Source organism: Melanerpes formicivorus, unplaced genomic scaffold (assembly GCF_026170545.1).
Source record: "Melanerpes formicivorus ecotype bairdi unplaced genomic scaffold, bMelFor1.0.p_v2 SCAF_17, whole genome shotgun sequence".
Lineage (NCBI taxonomy): Eukaryota > Metazoa > Chordata > Aves > Piciformes > Picidae > Melanerpes > Melanerpes formicivorus.
This window is the reverse complement of record NW_027142369.1, coordinates 1,058,852-1,079,698: the sequence shown is the minus strand read 5'-3', so window position 1 is coordinate 1,079,698 and position 20,847 is coordinate 1,058,852. Positions and strand designations below refer to the sequence as shown.

Here is a 20,847-nt window from a genome sequence, read left to right as displayed (position 1 = left end):
CCAGGTAGGCAGCAGACCTCTCTATGAAATGGGTCTGGTCTGCATATTGGGCCCTCTGTTCCCCTCAGTAGGGAGTCTCCTACGACGATGACTCTACGAGGTTTCTTTTCTGGGTAAGTTTTGATGGCTGGCCTGAGGCAACCTGTCATTGGTGCAGCTTCTGACCTTCTTGAGTCCTCGTCCTTACCAATGACCTGCTCCTCCTGCAGAGCCTCTTACCTGTTCTGTAACTGCACTGGAGGCAGCGTGCTGCTCAAAGTAGCAGACTTTCTCCGTTTGCATTTCTTCCATCAGGCAGAGGCCTGTTCCCATTGGCCCTGCTCATGTGGGTTACTACAGGGAGGTTGAGAGTCTTGCTGCTGGGAAGGTATCAAACTGCCTGTTCCACTAAGAGTTACCCCCTGTACTGGTTTAGGAGAGATTACATTATGGGAATAGTCAATTTTCTGTTCGCCATCTCTTACAGCTCTTAGCCTTTCCACCTCTTCTTTTAGTTCGACCACCATGCTCATCAGATCACTGACCTGCTCACACCTAACACAGAAGTTGTTCCTTCCATCCTCCATATCGAGTGCCAGGTTCCAGCACTCACTGCAGTCACCTACCTGAACATCTGCATGCTTGTGAGTGGTCTCTGTTTGGGTGCCCACTGTTCTTCTGTTAGCCTTTGCTCTAGTAGTAACTATCTTGCAATAACCACCCTCTCCACCCGGCTTTTTTTTTTTCTTTTTCTCCCTGTCAGTAAGAAGGCTGAGCTGAGCTGAGCTGAGCTGCGCTGAGCTGAGCTGCGCTCCTCAAGCTGCCTCCTCTCTCTTCAGCCACGCGCTGGGGTCTGTTTGGTTTGCTCGCGGTTACCGCGGCAACCCCTCCCCCAGATACGTCACTGTCCTCAGGCACCTAGGCAACCCGAGCCCGCTGCCCCTTCTCCTCTCTTCGGGAAGTCCCGAGCCACCAGCCCCTTACCGCCTGAAAAGCAAGGGAAGCAAAGCCAAAAGCAAACTCCCAGAGCTGCGCTCCTCAAGCTGCCTCCTCTCTTCAGCCATGCGCTGGGTTCTGTTCAGCTCCAGTCAGCCCCAGCCAGCTCAAATGGCCACCCTACAGGGCATGAGTGGGCCCCAAAGCTATTTTGGTGGCACCTGGGGAAATATGTGCTTAAGAAAAAAGGCAAAATGGAAAAACAAAAAAAAAGCTCCTGCCTCTAACAACATTTTGACACACTGGTCAAATTCAGGCAGATTGCAAAGAACACAAGGGTCAAAAATATTCAAATTCATACTAGCTTTGTGAAAAAATGGACACCTGAATGAATTTTTCCAGGGTGCCAGAGATAGAACAAATTCTACTCAGCCCTGGTGAGACCCCACCTGGAGTACTGCATCCAGTTCTGGAGCCCCTATTACAAGAGGGGTGTGGAGGTGCTGGAACGTGTCCAGAGAAGGGCCACAAGGATGATCAGAGGGCTGGAGCACCTCTCCTATGAGGACAGACTGAAGGAGTTGGGGCTGTTCAGTCTGCAGAAGAGAAGGCTCCCAGGTGACCTAATTGTGGCCTTCCAGTATCTGAAGGGGGCCTACAGGAAGGCTGGGGAAGGACTTCTCAGGATCTCAGGTAGTGATAGGACTAGGGGGAATGGAATGAAGCTGGAGGTGGGGAGATTCAGGCTAGATGTGAGGAGGAGGTTCTTCACTATGAGAGTGGTGAAACCCTGGAATGGGTTGTCCAGGGAGGTGGTTGAGGCCCCGTCCCTGGAGGTGTTTAAGCCCAGGCTGGATGAGGCTCTGCCCAGCCTGATCTAGTGTGGCGTGTCCCTGCCCATGGCAGGGGGGTTGGAACTAGGAGATCCTTGTGGTCCCTTCCAACCCTGAATGATACTATGATACTATGAAATTTAGGACTGTTACCCTGTTTGATTGCATTTGCCAGACAGTTAACACAACCCTCGACTAGTGATTGTCAGAGGTATTTCTGAGTCATTGGGACTACACTGGCGAGTCACACCAACTGCTGTAGCTGAGTTCAGGACAAACTCCTTTTTTCATTTACCCAGGTCACGTCAGCCAGTACTTACACCAGCTTTCTCATTATTTATGCTACCTCACCCAAACAGTTTAAAAGTCTTAAAAGACTACTGTCCACAACGTAATCCTTTTCTTCTGTTGAGGACAGAATGAAAGTTGAGAACATTTGTACGATACATAGATGATACATCCTGACTTGCAATGTATAAACAGTGAAATCGAACAAACTCACGGCCTCTGTCTAGATATGGTCAGGATTTATTGCAAAGACAGAAAATCAGCACAACAGTTACTAGGAAAAAAAAACAATATTCAAGTATCTATTCCAAATATGGAGGAGAAAAAACATATTACATAAACCAATTTCTTTTTCCACTTCTTCTGAATTTCAGAAGTGGAATTAGATTTAACTTCTCCAGGCATAGCTGGACAAACTCACAAGCAGCTGAAAAGACTCACATATTTTTGACTGTTTCTAAATCCTGAAACAGTTCTTTACCAGAAATAATAATATTTTAGTTTGAAAAAAAATGTCAGTTCACAGAAACTGTACATAGAATAGAATAAACCAGGTTGGAAGAGACCTTCAAGATCATCGCGTCCAACCTATCACCCAACACCACCCAATCAACTAACCCATGTAACCAAGCACCCTCTCAAGTCTCCTCCTGAACACCTCCAGTGACGGCGACTCCACCACCTCCCCGGGCAGTCCATTCCAATGGGCAATCACTCTCTCTGTGTAAAACTTCCTCCTGACCTCCAGCCTGAACTTTCCCTGGCGCAGCCTGAGACTGTGTCCTCTTGTTCTGGTGCTGGCTGCCTGGGAGAAGAGACCAACCTCTGCCTGTTTACAACCCCCCTTCAGGTAGTTGTAGAGAGCAATAAGGTCACCCCTGAGTCTCCTCCTCTCCAGGCTAAGCAGCCCCAGCTCCCTCAGTCTCTCCTCATAGGACTTGTGTTCCAAGCCCCTCACTAACTTCGTTGCCCTTCTCTGGACTCGTTCCAGCAAGTCAACATCCTTCCTAAACTGAGGGGCCCAGAACTGGACACAGTACTCGAGGTGTGGCCTAACCAGTGCAGTGTACAGGGGCAGAATGACCTCCCTGCTCCTGCTGGCCACACTGTTCTTAATGCAGGCCAGGATGCCATTGGCCCTCTTGGCTGCCTGGGCACACTGCAGGCTCATGTTCATCCTACCATCAACCAGCACCCCCAGGTCCCTCTCTGCCTGGCTGCTCTCCAGCCACTCTGACCCCAGCCTGTAGCACTGCATGGGGTTGTTGTGGCCAATGTGCAGAACCCGGCACTTGGATCACTTTCTGATTATTCCAAACCAGAAGAATGCATTTTCATAGAAATAAAAGAGTTTTTTAAAAACCCAATCTACTTTTTTCCTTCTTTCTTTCTTTCTTTTTTTTTTTTTTTTTAACAAATTCCACATTTTTACTTCAAAAGTTTAGAAAATAAATTAGAAAAATAAAATATAGATGTGGTAAGAAACCAGAGGAAAACAACCCTCTCTTCTCGTCTACTTTTAGCTAAATGCAAAGAAGTTATTGCCAGAGTAGGAAAGAAAAGCCAGGCCTGTGAACTTGAGAGTACATTGGGAGAGGGAATCCAAATAGAGGGTGTATTAGAAAAGGAGTGGAAGAGGTTGGAAGAGCTAGCCTAGAGTTTTAAAAAAGGTGAAAAATGACAAATCTGGATCTGGCTTGAGAGAAATAGGACAGTGGTAGCAGTGCTAATGCAGAAAGAAGTAATTCAGCGAAAAGCTGAAAAGGGCATGGCAGTGCCAGTCCAAAATCAGGACAGAGAAGCATTTTCTGAAGAAATCATGAAATGCAATCCATTATTTTCTGATCTCCTTAGCTGTCAGCTACCTCCTTCTCCACAGTGTTCTGTATAGAATATTGTAACTACTACAACAACAAGCAGCTCTTTAGTTCAAGTGGTAGCAGACATTAAAAAAATCCAGCCTCCACTGCGGTATTTGGGTGCAGGCAAGATGTAGGAAGGGAAAGGACAGCTATATTTGAATCTCTTCTATCACTGACTTTCTAAGGCAGGAGAGAACTGGCAGGAGGGTTTTATGATTATGCTGGATTCTGTCTCTCCCTTACATGTCCTGCAGGAAGCCAATTCAGTTACTTCACTGCAGATTTTTCACAGGTGGTCATTAATTGTCTAGGATCTAATTCTCCAAGTAGCAGGGCTGAGATAATGTACAGGATCCAATTTACAGACACAATGAATATTCGTGCATGTAAATGACTGAAAAAAATGCCAAACTGCTACCAAACACACCCAACTTCAATTCTGGCTGCCTTCCTTCAAAACCTGTACAACCTACTCACTTCATATAATATAAACACAGGAGAAATTCAATTACAGCTTCTTAGTTCTGTATAAATATATTGATGAACAGCACAGAAGACAGACACAAAAGGGGAAAAACAACAGTTCTATATTTGGAGCAAAATTTAGTCGGCCTGCATTGTTCCAAAAAAAGCAATAGAAAAGAAGGCAGCAATCAAATAGGCTGTTTATTTTTACTAGGGGCCCAATTTAGATTTTTGATCTATGCCTAAGGACAGCAAGAATCCTGTGGAAAAATCTATGTGACCACATCACTGAAGACTATTTAATCTGCCCAAGGAAGTGGGATGAAGTTTGCCCAGAAAATCTTAACGGCCTCTCTGACTTTTGACTTTACCATGATGGGATTCTTTTAATGGCTATTTTTAGCTGTAATGCATCCTCAGCTAAGTATTCACATGCATGTACATATGCACATCCTATTTTAATACAGGATTGTATCATAATAAACTCCGTTTCATGAAAGAGACTAAACAGGTGGCTTCTGGGGAATGAGTAATGCAGAGAGTGCCACCTAATGGTGCTTGACAAAAGAACATATGCAGAGAAATTGGTTTTAAATAAGAAAGCAAACAGGATGAAATGTTCACCAGAACGTTCACTCTTAGATACAATTTTATTTTCCTCCAATATAATGTTGACTATTCCTCCACCAATTCCAACATGGAGAACCAAGGGTTCTTCTTTCATATACTTCTGATACTCTCTTGCAAAGATCTCACTCTATATATCACAGTATATATTTGCTTATATATATAAAATATACATACAAAGTCATTTCCCTGTAAACCCACTTTTCTTTTGCACTTATTTAAACATCCTGACTCATGGCTTTCCCAATAACCTAATTACTACATTTCTGGAAATTAATTGTATTCACACTGTTGAACAGAACTTTTTATAGAGACAGGATAACAGAACTCTGGCACTGTTCGTGGAAGCTTTTTACTTCCAATTGCTCTCCCAGTAGAAGCTACTCAGAAAAGATGTCACCATTTGCAAAACAGCATAAGTCACAACTGAGTGAACATATCCATATCAGCGTTGCATAGAATCATGGAATGGTTTGGGTTGGAAGAGACCTCCAAAGGTCATATAGTTCAGCCCCTGTTCAGTGAGCAGGGACATCCTGCATTAGATCAGGTTGCCCAGAGCCCTGTTGAGCCTGACCTTGACTATCTCCAAAGCTGGAGCCTCAACTACCGACTACCCTCATGGTAAAGAGCTTTCTCATGGCGTCCAACCTAAATCTGCTGTAATTTCAGACTCTATTATCTTCAGACTCCTCAAAAAAACACAGCCAAAACCCAAACCATTCCTACAGTATGAGTTGAGAATTTTAGGAAAAAACCCCATCCAACCAAAAAAATTCTGGGGGCAATGAACCAGCAAAGTATCACCTCTAAAAGTTTGTAATGAAAAAAAAAAAAAATTGCTCTAAAGTACCTTATTAATTTAAATGCAAATCTCATCACTTGGGAGACATCAATTTTCCTGAGTGATTGATCTTTTCTTTCCCACTTCAACTACATTTCTCTACAGAAAGAACCAAGAGCTCAAAAATCTGTTAGAAAATGCAGAAAAGTGAAAAAAAAAAAAACCAAGACCCCAACCAATCAAACAAAAAAAAATGGACTGTCACGCTCTATACCTTATGTTATAATATACCGTGGTGACTTTGGGTCCTCCCTAGCCTCTAAAATGACATTGGAAACAAAATGCTGGGTTATTTTTTGCTTCTGGATGGCTCTGAGCTATGAGCAGAGGAACTTGAAATAGGAAGAAAATATCAACAACAGCAGAGACAGAAATCCATATTTTCTAACACATCCCTCAAACACGTTTACCATCAATGAGAAGTTTGTGCAGAGGAAAGATTTAGAGAACCTTAGTTTTGATTCCACAGCATTGGAAACTGCCACATTTGTACCCTAAACAAAGAGTGCTGTTTAGCACCTCTTCATTCCTGGGTGTGTGCAAGCTAATTTGTTCCCTAATTCAACATTTCATATTGGGGTGTCACAGAATTTTCTGGTTCTGGGTAAGAGTCCCTAGGAATTGAACATTAGTTTTCAACATAGTAACATGGAATATAGAAGTAGTAACAGGAAAGGAAAAGAAAAATAAAACAAACACCCCCACCCCCACCTTCCCCCCAACCATACAAGAACAAGGGGAATAGATGTAATGGCAAAGAAGAGATACAACAGCGACACAAAGATAATGACAAGAACTACTCAAACATGACACTTACCCTCAGCAACATCATCATCTACCATCAGCTTGAGGCTCTTTCCTCGTCGAACTACCCGGACAGTGTGCCACTCATTGTCATTGAGTTTCTGCCCAGCATAAAGAGTTTCAGGTCCCTTGCCTGTAGATGGTGATAAGCACAACAGTTAAATCCAAACCTCAAATTAGTTCAGTATTTCTCAATAGGAAAAAAATCACCAAAATCAACCTGGTGTGATAGAGACTAACACATTGTGTGGGTGTATTATGACCTGCAAATAGACCTCACACCTACACCTCAGTAGCTCAGAGGAAATCCAAGGTCTCACACTCTTCCACTCGGTGAAGTGCTCTCCTCCGCAGACCCCAGAAGATACATCCATTTAAACTAGGGGTAAGAATCTCTCATGCTATAATATTAATTCCCAAATCTTGAACAAAGCACTGCAGTAGTAGAAAAACAAACTGGTGACAGAAATGTCTCTAGAGTGGAGTGATTACAGCAGAATTTTTCTCTCCTAAGAATTCATGCCTCAACATGCTAGGGATTTTTTTTTTAACATTAATCACACTAGTCTCTCAACACTTAGATATTGAACACCAGGCTGCTTTCAGTCTTTCAGTCTCAAACAAACAGAAAAACACCTCACAAAAACCAACCAAACAAACAGAAAATGCCCCCACAAACTAACCAACCAACCGAAAAAACCCCAACAACAAAACCAACACAAACCTCAAACCCTACCCCCTTGAAAAATAAATGTATAAATAAAATTAAACCCTCAACTTAAAACCACAAAAAGAGAACCACTCACTAACCTGGCTGATTTTAATAAGAGTTCTTTGGCAATGCAGCCTGGCTATGAGGTGCTTACTTCGCCCCCCATGAATTAACACATTAAAAGTGAAAGAGAAGACCTCTCTTCTCCAAAGGTAAAACCACAGTTGTCCTTGCAAACAATGCTCCTGGGAAACCAGCGTTCCTGGTACCTCTATGTGTCCATTTTTGCTGCTCACCCATCACAACTGACAGGCAATTATTTTAAACATTAACTGTTTAGACTACAATACTGGAACACCTCAGTCATGTCAAGTGGTAAGTAAAGTTGAGTAATGGTGTGTGCTAAATTAAAAGCATCTATGCTCACTTCAGTATAGTACTAGAATGTCTGTTCACATAGGTATATCAGAGAAATGCAGAATGAGGACAGAGTTTGTTTCACATCAGATCTAGGCCCACTGCCCAAACTGGCAAAAAGGGAACCCTCCCCAAATAAAATCAAGATACACTGGACACATTAAAAGAGACAGAGCAGGGACAGCAAGAGGCACTGCCACAGCTCATCTCACTGCACTGGTAAAAACTACTGCCAGATGTGCAGATTATTTATGTTTGTTCAATACAAGCAAATCAACCTTTTCATTCAGATAGCACATGAAGGACCAGTCTTGACCAGTCTCCAATGAACTGCTTATATAACATAACAAAATGTTGCACTTGTCTTCAAGCAAAACTTTTCACAGGTTTCATAGTTTCATAGTTTCATTCAGGGTTGGAAGGGACCACAAGGATCATCTAGTTCCAACCCCCCTGCCATGGGCAGGGACACCCCACACTAGATCAGGCTGGACAGAGCCTCATCCAGCCTGCTCTTAAACACCCCCAGGGACGGGGCCTCGACCACCTCCCTGGACAACCCATTCCAGGGTTTCACCACTCTCATGGTGAAGAACCTCCTCCTCACATCCAGCCTGAATCTCCCCACCTCCAGCTTCATTCCATTCCCCCTAGTCCTATCACTACCTGAGATCCTGAGAAGTCCTTCCCCTGCCTTCCTGTAGGCCCCCTTCAGATACTGGAAGGCGACAATTAGGTCACCTCGGAGCCTTCTCTTCTGCAGACTGTACAGCCCCAACTCCTTCAGTCTGTCCTCATAGGAGAGGTGCTCCAGCCCTCTGATCATCCTCGTGGCCCTTCTCTGGACACGTTCCAGCACCTCCACATCCCTCTTGTAATAGGGGCTCCAGAACTGGACACAGTACTCCAGGTGGGGTCTCACCAGGGCTGAGTAGAGGGGGAGGATCACCTCCCTCGACCTGCTAGCCACACTTCTCCTGATGCAGCCCAGGATCTGATTGGCTTTGCGGGCTGCAAGTGCACACTGAGAGCTCATGTTGAGCTTTTTGTCCACCAGCACCCCCAAGTCTCTCTCCTCAGGGCTATCCTCCAGCCAGTCACTGCCTAGCCTGTATTTGTGCCTGGGATTGCCTCGACCCAGATGCAGGACCCTGCACTTGCTCTTATTGAACTTCATGAGGTTGGCCTGTGCCCACCTCTCCAGCCTGTCAAGGTCCCTCTGGATGGCCTCCCTTCCCTCCAGCGTGTCTGCTGCACCACACAGCTTGGTGTCATCAGCAAACTCGCTGAGGGTGCACTCAATGCCACTGTCCATGTCCCCCACAAAGATGTTGAATAAGATAGGTCCCAGGACTGATCCCTGATTCTGATCTGTGTCACAGGGTGCACTAACAAGTCAAGTAGCATATTCCATAGTAAGGCAGAACTGAAGGATGTGGTAGGAAAAATACCAGGAACTTTACACAGCCCACAATGTGTACACTGCCTAGTCAGCATTATTACCATAACTGCATCTAAACTGGAGAAAACACATCAAAGAAGGTAGTGTCTCCTTCAGATAGGATTCCCCTACTACACGTTGCATCCTACGGAAAGGGAACAAAATGTTACTCTCCTCCAAGGATCACGTTGCTAATGCTAACAAAAAAGGAGTTCAGTACCCTATCACATTGCTAGCCAACTCTACCATAAAGCAAGAGGACAAAAATGATTGACCTAAAAATCAGACTCATATTGGGATTAAAAAGACAGGGAGTCTTACATTGCAGCTACAGTAATTATCTCTCAGGTAGATCATGGCTAGAAAGCTTAAATTCTTTGGAACCAGAGAAGCAAAACTCCAAGAAAGTTCTGTTGTGTTTCTATCAGTGAGTGAGCACATTTTACCTCAGGACACTTATCACTGGATGGCCAGTAAAATTTTTGCCTACATCAAAATATACTGCATCAGTTACTGGAGTTCCACACAGACACTTTCCACACAGGAATACAAAGGAGCTAGGTCATCAGAACCTGTGTGTTTTTATAATGACATCTGAAATCACGTGTGCAAAGTGGGGGCAAGGGACGAACAAATATATTTGTTTAAAAGAACCCACAACTTTTCCACAGGCATGAAGCTACAGAGGGCTCAGCCAAGAGAAATATTCTGTGTGCTGGCTTTCTTCAGCAGACAACATAACACTTTCTACCACATAGCTCTATGCTCAAGATGGTTGAGCAGCTCAAAGTTCCTTCTAGGTCCCAGTTTTCAATCCTAGCCTGATAAAACAGGGGGCAGCAAAAATGAGTTTAGGTGGTCACTGCTATCTTGATACCTACTGGAACAGTTTTGAAACACAATTGTGACACCAACAGAAGTTATCTGACTCAGTGTAACTTAACCAATTCACAAATAAATCAGTAGAAAATACAGCTTTCCAACTCCTATTTCCAAATAAGGTTGTTTACAAAATAGATTGCTACTTAGAATTAACTGATTAACAGCTTGGGCTTATAAATTTGAAAATCATGTATGGATGCAAATTATTCCATGTTATCTATGTTTTGATCAGTCAATGTAAACTTTCATCAGTATAAAATAAATAAATAGGTGATTTTGGTACTTCTGTTCACTCACAAACTTCCCTTTTGTATGCAACAATGGGCACTGGCTTCTTTTGATAAGGCTTCCCAAACAACACTAGATACAAAACTTCAACACACGAACATGCTCAAAAGCATTCAGATATTGTTGGGTTGTTTGTTTTTTTTTGGTTAAACATTATTTCACTCTATTTAAACTGTTTTCTTTTCAAATGCTTTCAAGCATTTGGAAGCAGGTAGGTTAACCTAAGAAGAAGCAAAACTGTCCCCTCATTTTTCATCTGCACACTGTCAGATGAGTTGCTGCTCCCAGTGTAAGCTCCCACTGAACTCCAAGTGGTTCCAGGAACCGTGCAGAGACTCCCACATTTGGATGCTAACTTCACTTCATTGAGCATGATCACTACATGTGCTGTTACTGTACAGATATTTATGCACGATCAATTTTTAAAAGAGAGCTAGAAGATCCAGTAGTTGCAGATGCTGGGGAGAACAGAAAGGAAACCATCTCCTACCCTGTAAGGCATTTCTGCTGTCTTACAGCTGAGCACGCAGGACCAAGAGTTTAGACTAAAGTGAGGGTGTGTGTTTTGCAGGGCTGTTCTTGGTCTTTTTCCTCCTTTCAAGCTATCTGTTAACTGTAGCAAGAATCAAAGTGGAGGTTAGATGGATGAAGGAAAAAACCTAATAAATTTACATCTTCCCCTTTTTATAAATAGAGGGAAAGACAGAGAGGAAGCAAAAGGAGAGGGACAGGGGGGCAAGAGGAGACTCTTGCAGCAATGTTAGCAGCTGGATGCCTGGAAACACTCCTTAAAACACTTTTGATGAAATGACTGTTGGGCATTAGGTAATTATTGTAATCTATTCAATTTTTATGAGTGAGAAAAGACAACATAACCAGAAAAAGAGCAAGAAAGTTTCTGTTGCAGCAAAACCTTAACAGGTTAAGCTGCCACAGCATGTTGGTGTTTCTGGCCTACTCGGTCATTCCAGCCCCCTTCCTAATACCTTGCAACAAGCTGTGCATCATACAGTATTGATCACTACTTCATCTGAAAACTCAAATGGGTCAGACTGGTTGTCATGGGTTAAGTTTGGTGCTTTGCAGTGGCAAACACCACTTAATCAGAAGCAAAAATATCTCTCTGGGGCATCCCCATATACTGGATATTAGTCAAGCTGTAGCTCAGGCTTCATGAGCAAATATTGCTTGCTTCAACTGCAGCAACTCCTCCTCACACTCTTGAATCATTTGACACCTAGTCAAAACTTGTGCACATTTTTCATAAAACCCACATAGTGTATGCTTTCAAACAAGGAAGAGCTCCATCCAATATGCCCGGGGTTTCTCAGTTATTATCTCTATATTAAAGGTTCACTGCTCCTAATTAATAGCTTGGCCCAAACAGACTATATAAAAGTGCCAAGAACAGTCATGCTGCGCCAGAAGAGGTTTAGGCTGGATGTTAGGAAGGAGTTCTTCACAGAAAGAGTGACTGGCCATTGGAATGGGCTGCCCAGGGAGGTGGTGGAGTCACCATCACTGGAGGTGTTCAAAAAGAGACTGGATGAGGCACTTGGTGCCATGGTTTAGTTGATTAGATGGTGTTGGGTGACAGGTTGGACTTGATGATCTCAAAGGTCTTTTCCAACCTGATTGACTCTATTCTATTCATATAGCAGTTCATGCCTTATGAAATGCCAAGCTGCCTTCCATCTGGCCCCCAAGAACTAACATAGAATACAAAACTGGTCAGAGGGATGCCGTTAAAACAATAGCTCTGAAAATATCAGCTGCTATTCTCCCTCAGTGGTTAACAGCACACAGAATTTCCCTCCTGTGAAAGGAAAATGAGAAAGAGGGTCAATCCGCCTAACAGTTCCTCACAGGTAGATCAAAAAGTGTGCTTTTACCCTTGGCACAGACTGTCATTATCTGATCTGTTTATATGGTTAAAGTGACCTTCATGAAACCCGCCTATCTTCATTACTGCGTATCTTATCCAACATTACAGAAGAGGTCAAACATTCAAATCTACTGAACGGCAGCAGAGGACCAGAAAGGACACTGCCAGACTGATGAGAAAAGCCTCTACCTCATTACAATTACAACAATAAATAATTCTACAGTGAAACATTAATGCTTTTAGAGAAGACCCTCAATGACAATAAAAAAGGTTTTTATCTGCCTTTTTTTTTTTTAATGCTCAGCTGCCACATCAGATTTGTGCAGTGGCACGATGGATTTTTTGTGTTTGCTTTACATAAGGCAAAATGCCAACAGCATCCTAAGGCAGGGAGGGGCTCAAAAAGTTCTTTGCCCCCTTTCCTGCCCACCCTCATATTTTTTGTCTTTCAGGGTGGGGCAGGGACAGTGGGCAGGTAAGACAGGCCATTCATTTTTTGTTTTGTTTTTACAGAATGACCACAGAACTTGAGATTCACTGTGAAAAACGAGCACACAGATTCATAAAACTTGATAATGAATTATCACAGAATTGTCAGGGCTGGAAGGGACCTCAAAGATCATCTAGTTCCAACCCCCTGCCATGGGCAGGGACACCTCCACTAGACCAGGTTGCCCAGCACAATATCCAGCCTAGCCTTAAAAACATCCAGGGATGGAGCTTTCACCACCTCCCTAGGAAACCTGTTCCAGTATCTCACCACCCTTACAATGAAGAACTTCTATCTAACGTCTAATCTAAAACTACCCTCCTCTAGCTCAGATCCATTCCCCCCTAGTTCTATCACTACCTGACATCCTCAAGAGTCCCTCACCAACTTTCTTGTAGGCCCCTTCAGAGACTGAAAGGCCACAATAAGGTCTCCTCAGAGCTTTCTCTTATGAAACAAGCTGGACAAATTCTCTGAAAGCTTGCAAGAAGCTGATCCACCCTATTTAGACTTTATTCAGTGATTGCTTAAAGCCTATGAACAAGTGACTAGTGTAACTGGAAAGTCAAATTCTTCCTTGTAGCCCCAACAACGTGGCAGAGAAGAGGGAGGCTGTGAAGCCAATACTCAACTCATTTCTCATCCCCAGTGGTATGAAGAGTGCTTTGGTAAGATAATTATCCTATGCAGACAGACTATATATTTATTTATGTGTGAAATAACTATGCACAGTTATGCAAGATTGCAGATATTTTATGTACCTCTTACCACACAAAATACATCTTTTCCATATATTGTCTTTTCATAGTAAGATATTCTAAGATTCTAAGTCCAAAGATACTCATCCACTATTCCTGCAGGCAAGCTTGAACAAGGTGGTGGAAGAGTTAAGAAATGGCTTCTAAGGACCCATTACTTACACACCTTTATGGCTTCCTGACATATAGCAAGCACCTACAAAGCATAGGGCAAATATCAAGTCATGAGCATGGCTCAAAAGCAAAGCTGGAAACTGCTCTGAAAATTTTCAGTATCTTTTGGTCTTGGTATATAATATAAGTCAGTAGTGTAAATTTTGTTGGGTGTTTTCAGGCAGCACTAGTATGGACACACTGTTTCAGGAAGGTCTTTTTCTTCCAGGATCCACTGTCCAACTCCAGGAGCATTGTTAATTGCTAGGAAACAACTGACAACCCCATACTTTCAGTACATTGCAGACATTTATGTAGATATCCCAGTCAAATGAACATGCATTCACATATATACACAATTGTTTTGCTCATATACAGGTTTTAGATTCCTCCTTTTTGAGAAAATGGTTAGCTGTCAACTAGGAACAAGCAGTTGCATGTCCCTACAGATAGTCAATACCTCTCTTGAAGACCTTACCTGCACCAACCTTTCTGTTTCCTCAGGGAACAGGATCGTCTCCATGTACTACCCAATATTAGAGCAAAACATAACCATACGCTTAACGAAACAAATGCTTTTTGCAGGGTTTAGAGAAAAGTTAGGTTTACAATTTTACTGAGTGGCTTCACTGGGAAATCAATAAAGTTGAGCATGATTTATACCAGCCTAGCTAGAAGCAATGTTTAATTATTTACATTCATACAGCGATAAAAAAAATGCATTAAAAAAAAATCCTTCAAATACTCACAGAATCAATTAGTCTTACAAGAGCAAATAAGAATCCCCACCCACCCCAAACAGCCAAAATAATTGAGTGTATGGAATTAATCTAACAAATAAATGAAAAGCAGCAAGACTACCCTAATAGTTGTCTCTGAAACATACTGTTGTCTCCCTGTAACCCTGACAAAAAAAAGAAGTTGTGTTTGCCTATCTGGATACAAGCTATTTCAGAACAAGAGGACACAGCTCAAGCTACACCATGGGGAGGGTTCAGACTGGATGTTAGGAAGAAATTCTTCACAGAGAGAGTGATTGCCCATTGGAATGGGCTGCCCAGGGAGGTGGTGGAGTCACCATCATTGGAGGTGTTTAGGAGGAGACTTGAGGGGGTGCTTGGTGCCATGGGTTAGTTGATTAGGTGGTGTTGGATGATGGGTTGGATGCGATGATCTTGAAGGTCTCTTAAACTTTTAGAAAAACAAAACCCCCAAAAAAACCAACCAAACAAAACCCAAAAAAAACCAACCAAACAAAACCACTACAATCCAAACTCTCACTCCAAAAAAAAAAAAAAAAAACCAAACTAAAATTTGTTCCTTGCTTCTTTTTCAATAAATATATGTAGCATCATACTGAATGACTTAATTTCATTAACAGACATCTTGGCCAATGGTTGTAATAAGACTCAACACTGATTGCAGGTTATTCATGAGGTTCCTGAACAGAACTCCGTGCAGGAGTTACATTGTGGGTCTTTTACTTGATGTGAATATAGCTTCTGATTAAGAACAGAAGAAGGAGAGGATTTGATTAGGTATCAAATCCTGGTACAAACTGCACTTGGGTCTAGGTTTCTCCATCAAGGGCAGTGGGTTATTCTCCTTGTTTGCCTCAATTTCACTGCTACTGAACTTAAACACTTTTAGGAATAGAATAGAATAGTATCATAGTATAGTATCATAGTATCAGCCAGGGTTGGAAGGGGCCACAAGGATCATCTAGTTCCAACCACCCTGCCATGGGCAGGGACACCCCACACTAGATCAGGCTGGCCAGAGCCTCATCCAGCCTGGGCTTAAACACCTCCAGGGACAGGGCCTCAACCACCTCCCTGGACAACCCATTCCAGGGTTTCACCACTCTCACGGTGAAGAACCTCCTCCTCACATCAAGCCTGAATCTCCCCACCTCCAGCTTCATTCCATTCCCCCTAGTCCTATCACTACCTGAATAGAATAGAATAGACCAGACCAGACCAGACCAGACCTTCAAGATCATCGCGAACTACCTAACTACTGTATATCTCTACTGCAGAATCATTTTGAACAGACATCAAAACATGTGCACTAACAGAAAATTGATCTCCCTAAAACTCTTTCAACAGATTATCATTTCAGTGAAAAGATCGTCTTGTTCTCCCAAAGAAAATTTTATTCTGATTTTCAAAACATTAAAAATGTTTCAACTTCAATCTACAGAAAGATGTTTTCAGCACTTAAAAATAAAATGAAGCTTTTTATTATCTATTCAATATGCTATTAATTTCTGATGATAATGGATGTTTTCCCATTTTTATTGAGGGAGCTATTTCCGCTTTCATGCAATGGGGTTTTATTTTACATACACACGCAGCAGGGAGGTCAAAAAATGACATGGAAGTATTGATCACATATTCATGCTTTTAAAATCAAGCTTTACAACAGTTTAATTAAATTCACTTCAAAGTGATTTCAGTCTGACTGGCTCTACCTTTGTTTTTACACAGGGCTGTCACATGTGAAACACTTCACGTTGGCCAGAACACCACATACTCCTGTCCCTAAGAGATCAAGGCAACCAAAGCTTCAGTGTAGGTATAAAGAATTCAGAATCTGCTCGACTGCGACTCATCTACAATTTGCCTAAGGAAATATTTGTACATACTGGAATTTCAGAGATCAAAGCTCAAGAGTACTACTAGTGTAAGCTAGGCAGCAAAGCAATCATGGTAGATTCTACTACTGGGACTGCAGAGAGCAACCACCAGAGGGCTCAGGCAGTTTTATATAAATACAAAGGAATTACTGTACTCAAAGTGTTGCTTTCCAGAGTTTCAGCTGCTGATGTATTTTGCTTTGAAGATGACTACACCTCAGTGATGAATAAACTAAATCTAGAACTTCAACACACATTCAGGCCCTTACTAGCAAATAACCTGTTCATTTCAAATGGATGCTCTTTGCCACTCAAGAATGAGTCTCTGGCTCAAAATACATGCAAAACCTCACAAAGTCTTACCATAGATCAGAATTTTAAACCAACTATTACAGCAACAATTATGTGCAGACTTATGCAATCCATTAGCAGAAAGAGGTAAAGAGATCCTATTTTAAGACAGCTTTACATTTGGTTGGCTTTCCAGTGATGCAGTGCTAATCAAAGAAAGAGGCAGACATGACAAAGCCAGACATTATTCTATTTATTCCTGGTAGATAGAATGGTACAGGTGCCAAACCCAAGCTTCTCACTAATCTCATATCTTACTTGAAACATAGATGGATTGTACTAGCAAGGGTAAGAAAACTGGAGTTTTGCTTCCTTTTTTGATTTAAAATCTCACATAAAATGCTACAAAATAAGTTTATTAATCATAATGATTGCAAGAAAAAGATGCTGAAGATAAGGCTGAGAGCAGTGAAGTGAGCCATATCATGCAGGGATACATACAATGGCAATGAAATAATTTGACTGCTTACTGCCTGGACTACTCATCTCAGGGTGGAAAAACATTAATCAAATGTATGAGGCTCTAAAACAAGTGCCCTCAAAAGTTGTTTGCTTCTGTTATGTTAGTAAGGAATTACATTTTTCCAGTATCATCCCATTTGGTGAGACTTATCCTCTCATTGCCTCTATTACTTCACTGGAAGGAACTATCTGAACTTTGAAATTATGTGCTTGTTGTTACAGAGGTTTTGTGCTTTCTTTAAAACAAACAAAACATATTAGACCAGCTACTTCTCATCTAAGTCTGAAAAGCAAAGAGATCAGAAAGTAAGACAAATTAGTGATGTTTTTTTTTTCCTTTCCACAGCAAGAGTGGTCAGACATTGGAACAGGCTGCCCAGGGAGGTGGTTGAGTCACCATCCTCGGATGTGGTCAAAGGTTGTGTAGATGTGGTGCTTGGGAATAAGGTTTAGGGGTGAACTTTGTAGAGTAGGGTCAATGGTTGGACTCAATGATTCTTTTCCAACATGAATGATTCTATGATTTTTAGATGTGGCAATACAGTGCCTTAGAGTAATAACAGATGCATGTCTCTCATGTAAAGATCAGAGACCATTTTCTAACAAGATAACATTTTGGTCCTCGTCTGTCAAAATACAGAAAACTACATTAAAGAATGGAAATCCTCTTCCCAAAGATACATTTGACAGCTGAGCAGAGAGTTGAGTTGGAGGAAAAACCCAGATCTTTAGAGCTCCAATACCAAACACAGCATTAAAGGATTAAAAACATAAAAAAGGAACAAACAAACAAATACATTTGTTTAGGACACACTACACACTGCACAGCCCAACACAATATATGAACAGAAGACAGCCCTGATACCAGCACTTCTTTATTACAAGGGCAAAAAGCAGTAGCATCACACAGTCAGAGGACCTGACTTTCTTTCTCATTTATGATACCTGTCCTTGTGGCACCTGAGTGCCTCAAATATTACAGATACACATAGTTAAATCCATGGTTGCTAGGACTATTACATGAACTAACTTCAGTCTCTCTCTAAAGTCAGCATCACAGAATTTAAGTCAAACTATGATCACAAACCCAGCAGGATTCTAGTCTTCTGCAGGGATTGCAAGGACACTGCACACTCTATTGAGGTTTGGTTATCTTTTTGCAGTGCTACCAAAAATCTACCAAAAATCCCATTAGTGTTGGGCAGGAAAACATCAGATATATATAAATTATATCATTAACAAATAAAAAGAGCAACAAAAAATCACAAGTAGAGACCTTGTGGTTTAATACATTACTAGTAAACTGAGCATGCATAACTGGCAATGCACTTTGGACCCTTTTACCTGAACTGAGAAGCTATGGCGAGAAAGATTGTAAAGGGTACTTGGACCTACCTGCAAAATTCTCTTTACTTTGCATAAGGAGCAAATGCAAGAAGGATCAAATGCTTCTGGAAAGCTGTGTGCGCAGATTGGAGTGTTTAATGTTAAAGGCATTAAAAAGCTTAAGCAAAGAGGTGTCTTTCACATGAAATAGAATAAACCTTAGCTGCTGCTGCTTTTTGAAGACTCACTGATTAGTCTCCTGTTCCTTAAAAAGGAATGGGTAGGACAAGACAGTGAACTTGTGGCAATACAGATGCCTGAAAGTCTTTCTGATAGTTCATAGAGCACTGATATCAGTTTTACCTATTTAAGTTAAGCCTCATTTCAGTAATGACTGTACATTTCCAGGTTGCATATCAGATAACAAAGATGGCTCAGGGTAAAAACACATTATGGGAAAGCTTTACTTTATTGACCTATACAAAGACTATAGACATAGGACAGTCCCTCTAGACATTCCCTTTTTCTTCTCATGTTGTATGTTAAACCTTTTGTTGGCTGCCATCCTCTAAGCCCTTCATTTATTATCTTAGCATCCTCAAAAATAAGGTTGGGGAATACTGCTGACCACATTCTATGAGAAAAAATCTGAGACAAAGGAAAGTTACCCAAAGCATCACAGCAAAAGCTTGGTTCTTATTTTACTGTGTTTTCCTTTCCCTCTACCAAACTTTGCAAAACTGGATAAAACCTGATTAGATTTTTGGAAGCCAGATCTGCACTGCCTACTGACTTTAAAGATTAAGACACATCCAGCAGACAAGAAGCTGGTTAGATCTCTAGCTGCAAATCAATTTTTTTAATGCCTTTAACCTTTCTATTTCCAAAAACCTCTCAGCAGTTATTTGGCATACTCTCCAAATAATTGGAACCCTGACAGCAGAAATCTTAGTCAGAGCAATAAGATCTGTATCCATTAATTTAAATCCTCAGATGCTTTACAGATGCCACTAATCTCCAGTTTACTGTTAGCACACACTGGTTCCTTTTACCTGAAATGAGAAACTCAGATGAAAATAATGACATGTGGCACAGAAATCTACATGCAAGAGACTCCCTGTTTAGTGTAAGGAGTTATCAAGGAAGGATCACCTGCTTCTGGAAAGCTGAGAGATCAGTAGTGCAGACTGAAGGACAGTTGAGGATTTGCAGACAAAATCATATCTGAGGAAAATACTGGGAACTCTTTTGAAATTCAGATTTTAAAGTCACAGCTTTCATGTCAGCTAATGATGAAGCTAAGCACACGTGGCTTTAAACATTATCTACAACCCTCTGCCCCCAGAGCTCCCAAACTGATGTCATCCCTCTTCTCACACACACCAGCCAAATCACTCCATTTCATACAAATTGTGTACATTTCACACAACATTCACATCTAGTTCTAGTATCACTAAAATTACTTTGACCAAGAATTAACTGGAAGAAATCATCCTAAAACAGCCACAGATCAGGAGAAGAAACACAGAAACAGAAACTCTTCCCACAGGGAAGTAGATTTATTCCTGGAATGGTACCACTAAGTGTTTAGGGGTCTCCTTTTCTTACCCAACACTGAGAGGTTAATGCTCACTTTAAAAGGAACAGACCTCTGACAACAATGTCAGAGTACAAATAATTAGCTAAGCACAAGGAAGTGGTGACTCCTGAGATCAATTGATGCCTGAATATGCTTATCAGTCATCTTAGTTACAGGAGCTATCAATTCTTATGCACCACACTTAAAATAGTAGTAGCCAGAACTGTAAAGTTTCTAAATAAGAAGAAGCAAAATCTAGTTGTACTGGGATTACATGTTAGTTCAAGCTGCTCCAGACATTTAAGCAATAAGGTTGTTTGACTACCAAGCAAAGAGTTTATGTTGGCCTCTGGCTAAATTGTAAACACAGTAAAATTTGATTAATGGCATAAGCTGGTCACAAACATCTCTCTTGCAATTTCATTTCCAGTTGAAAGCTTAGTGACAACCGTGCTTTGCTTCCCATAGCAAGTTTGGAAAGATATCTTTTTGCTCTCAGCAAACATTATTTCTGTGTTGCCTTTTAGAAGGCTCATACCAAGGCAAACAAACAAACAAACACAAACAGAAAATCCCCACAGTCTCTTTATTACATTCTGTTGTCTGTTAGTGGAGGCAGTGGCTGTTGAAGGTATGGGTATAGTATACACGCCTCTCTTCCTATATATTTTTCCTTACAATGGCTTTATTTCTAGCATGTCAACAGCTGGTGTGTTGCACCATTGAGTAAACCAGTATTTCTCTCTTATTTCTGTGTCTCACAAGAGCACTCTGAGAATGAATCCATGCATGTTTAAAAAGCATTCAGATTCCTCACTGAACGAATG

At 41.6% G+C, this 20,847-nt stretch overlaps 1 protein-coding gene across 36 annotated transcripts in view; it reads right to left on the bottom strand.

The window, feature by feature from the left end:
- NRXN3 (neurexin 3) overlaps positions 1-20,847 on the bottom strand; it is a 1,031,515-nt gene that overhangs the window by 565,561 nt on the left and 445,107 nt on the right. For all 36 annotated transcript variants that reach the window (XR_010988607.1, XR_010988609.1, XR_010988608.1 and 33 more), the window contains one exon: positions 6,652-6,771. Coding sequence is in view for 33 of the 36 variants with exons in the window: in XM_068148688.1 (XP_068004789.1) it covers positions 6,652-6,771 (120 nt within the window). In the remaining 3 variants the exon portion in view is untranslated. The remainder of the gene's footprint in view (positions 1-6,651; positions 6,772-20,847) is intronic.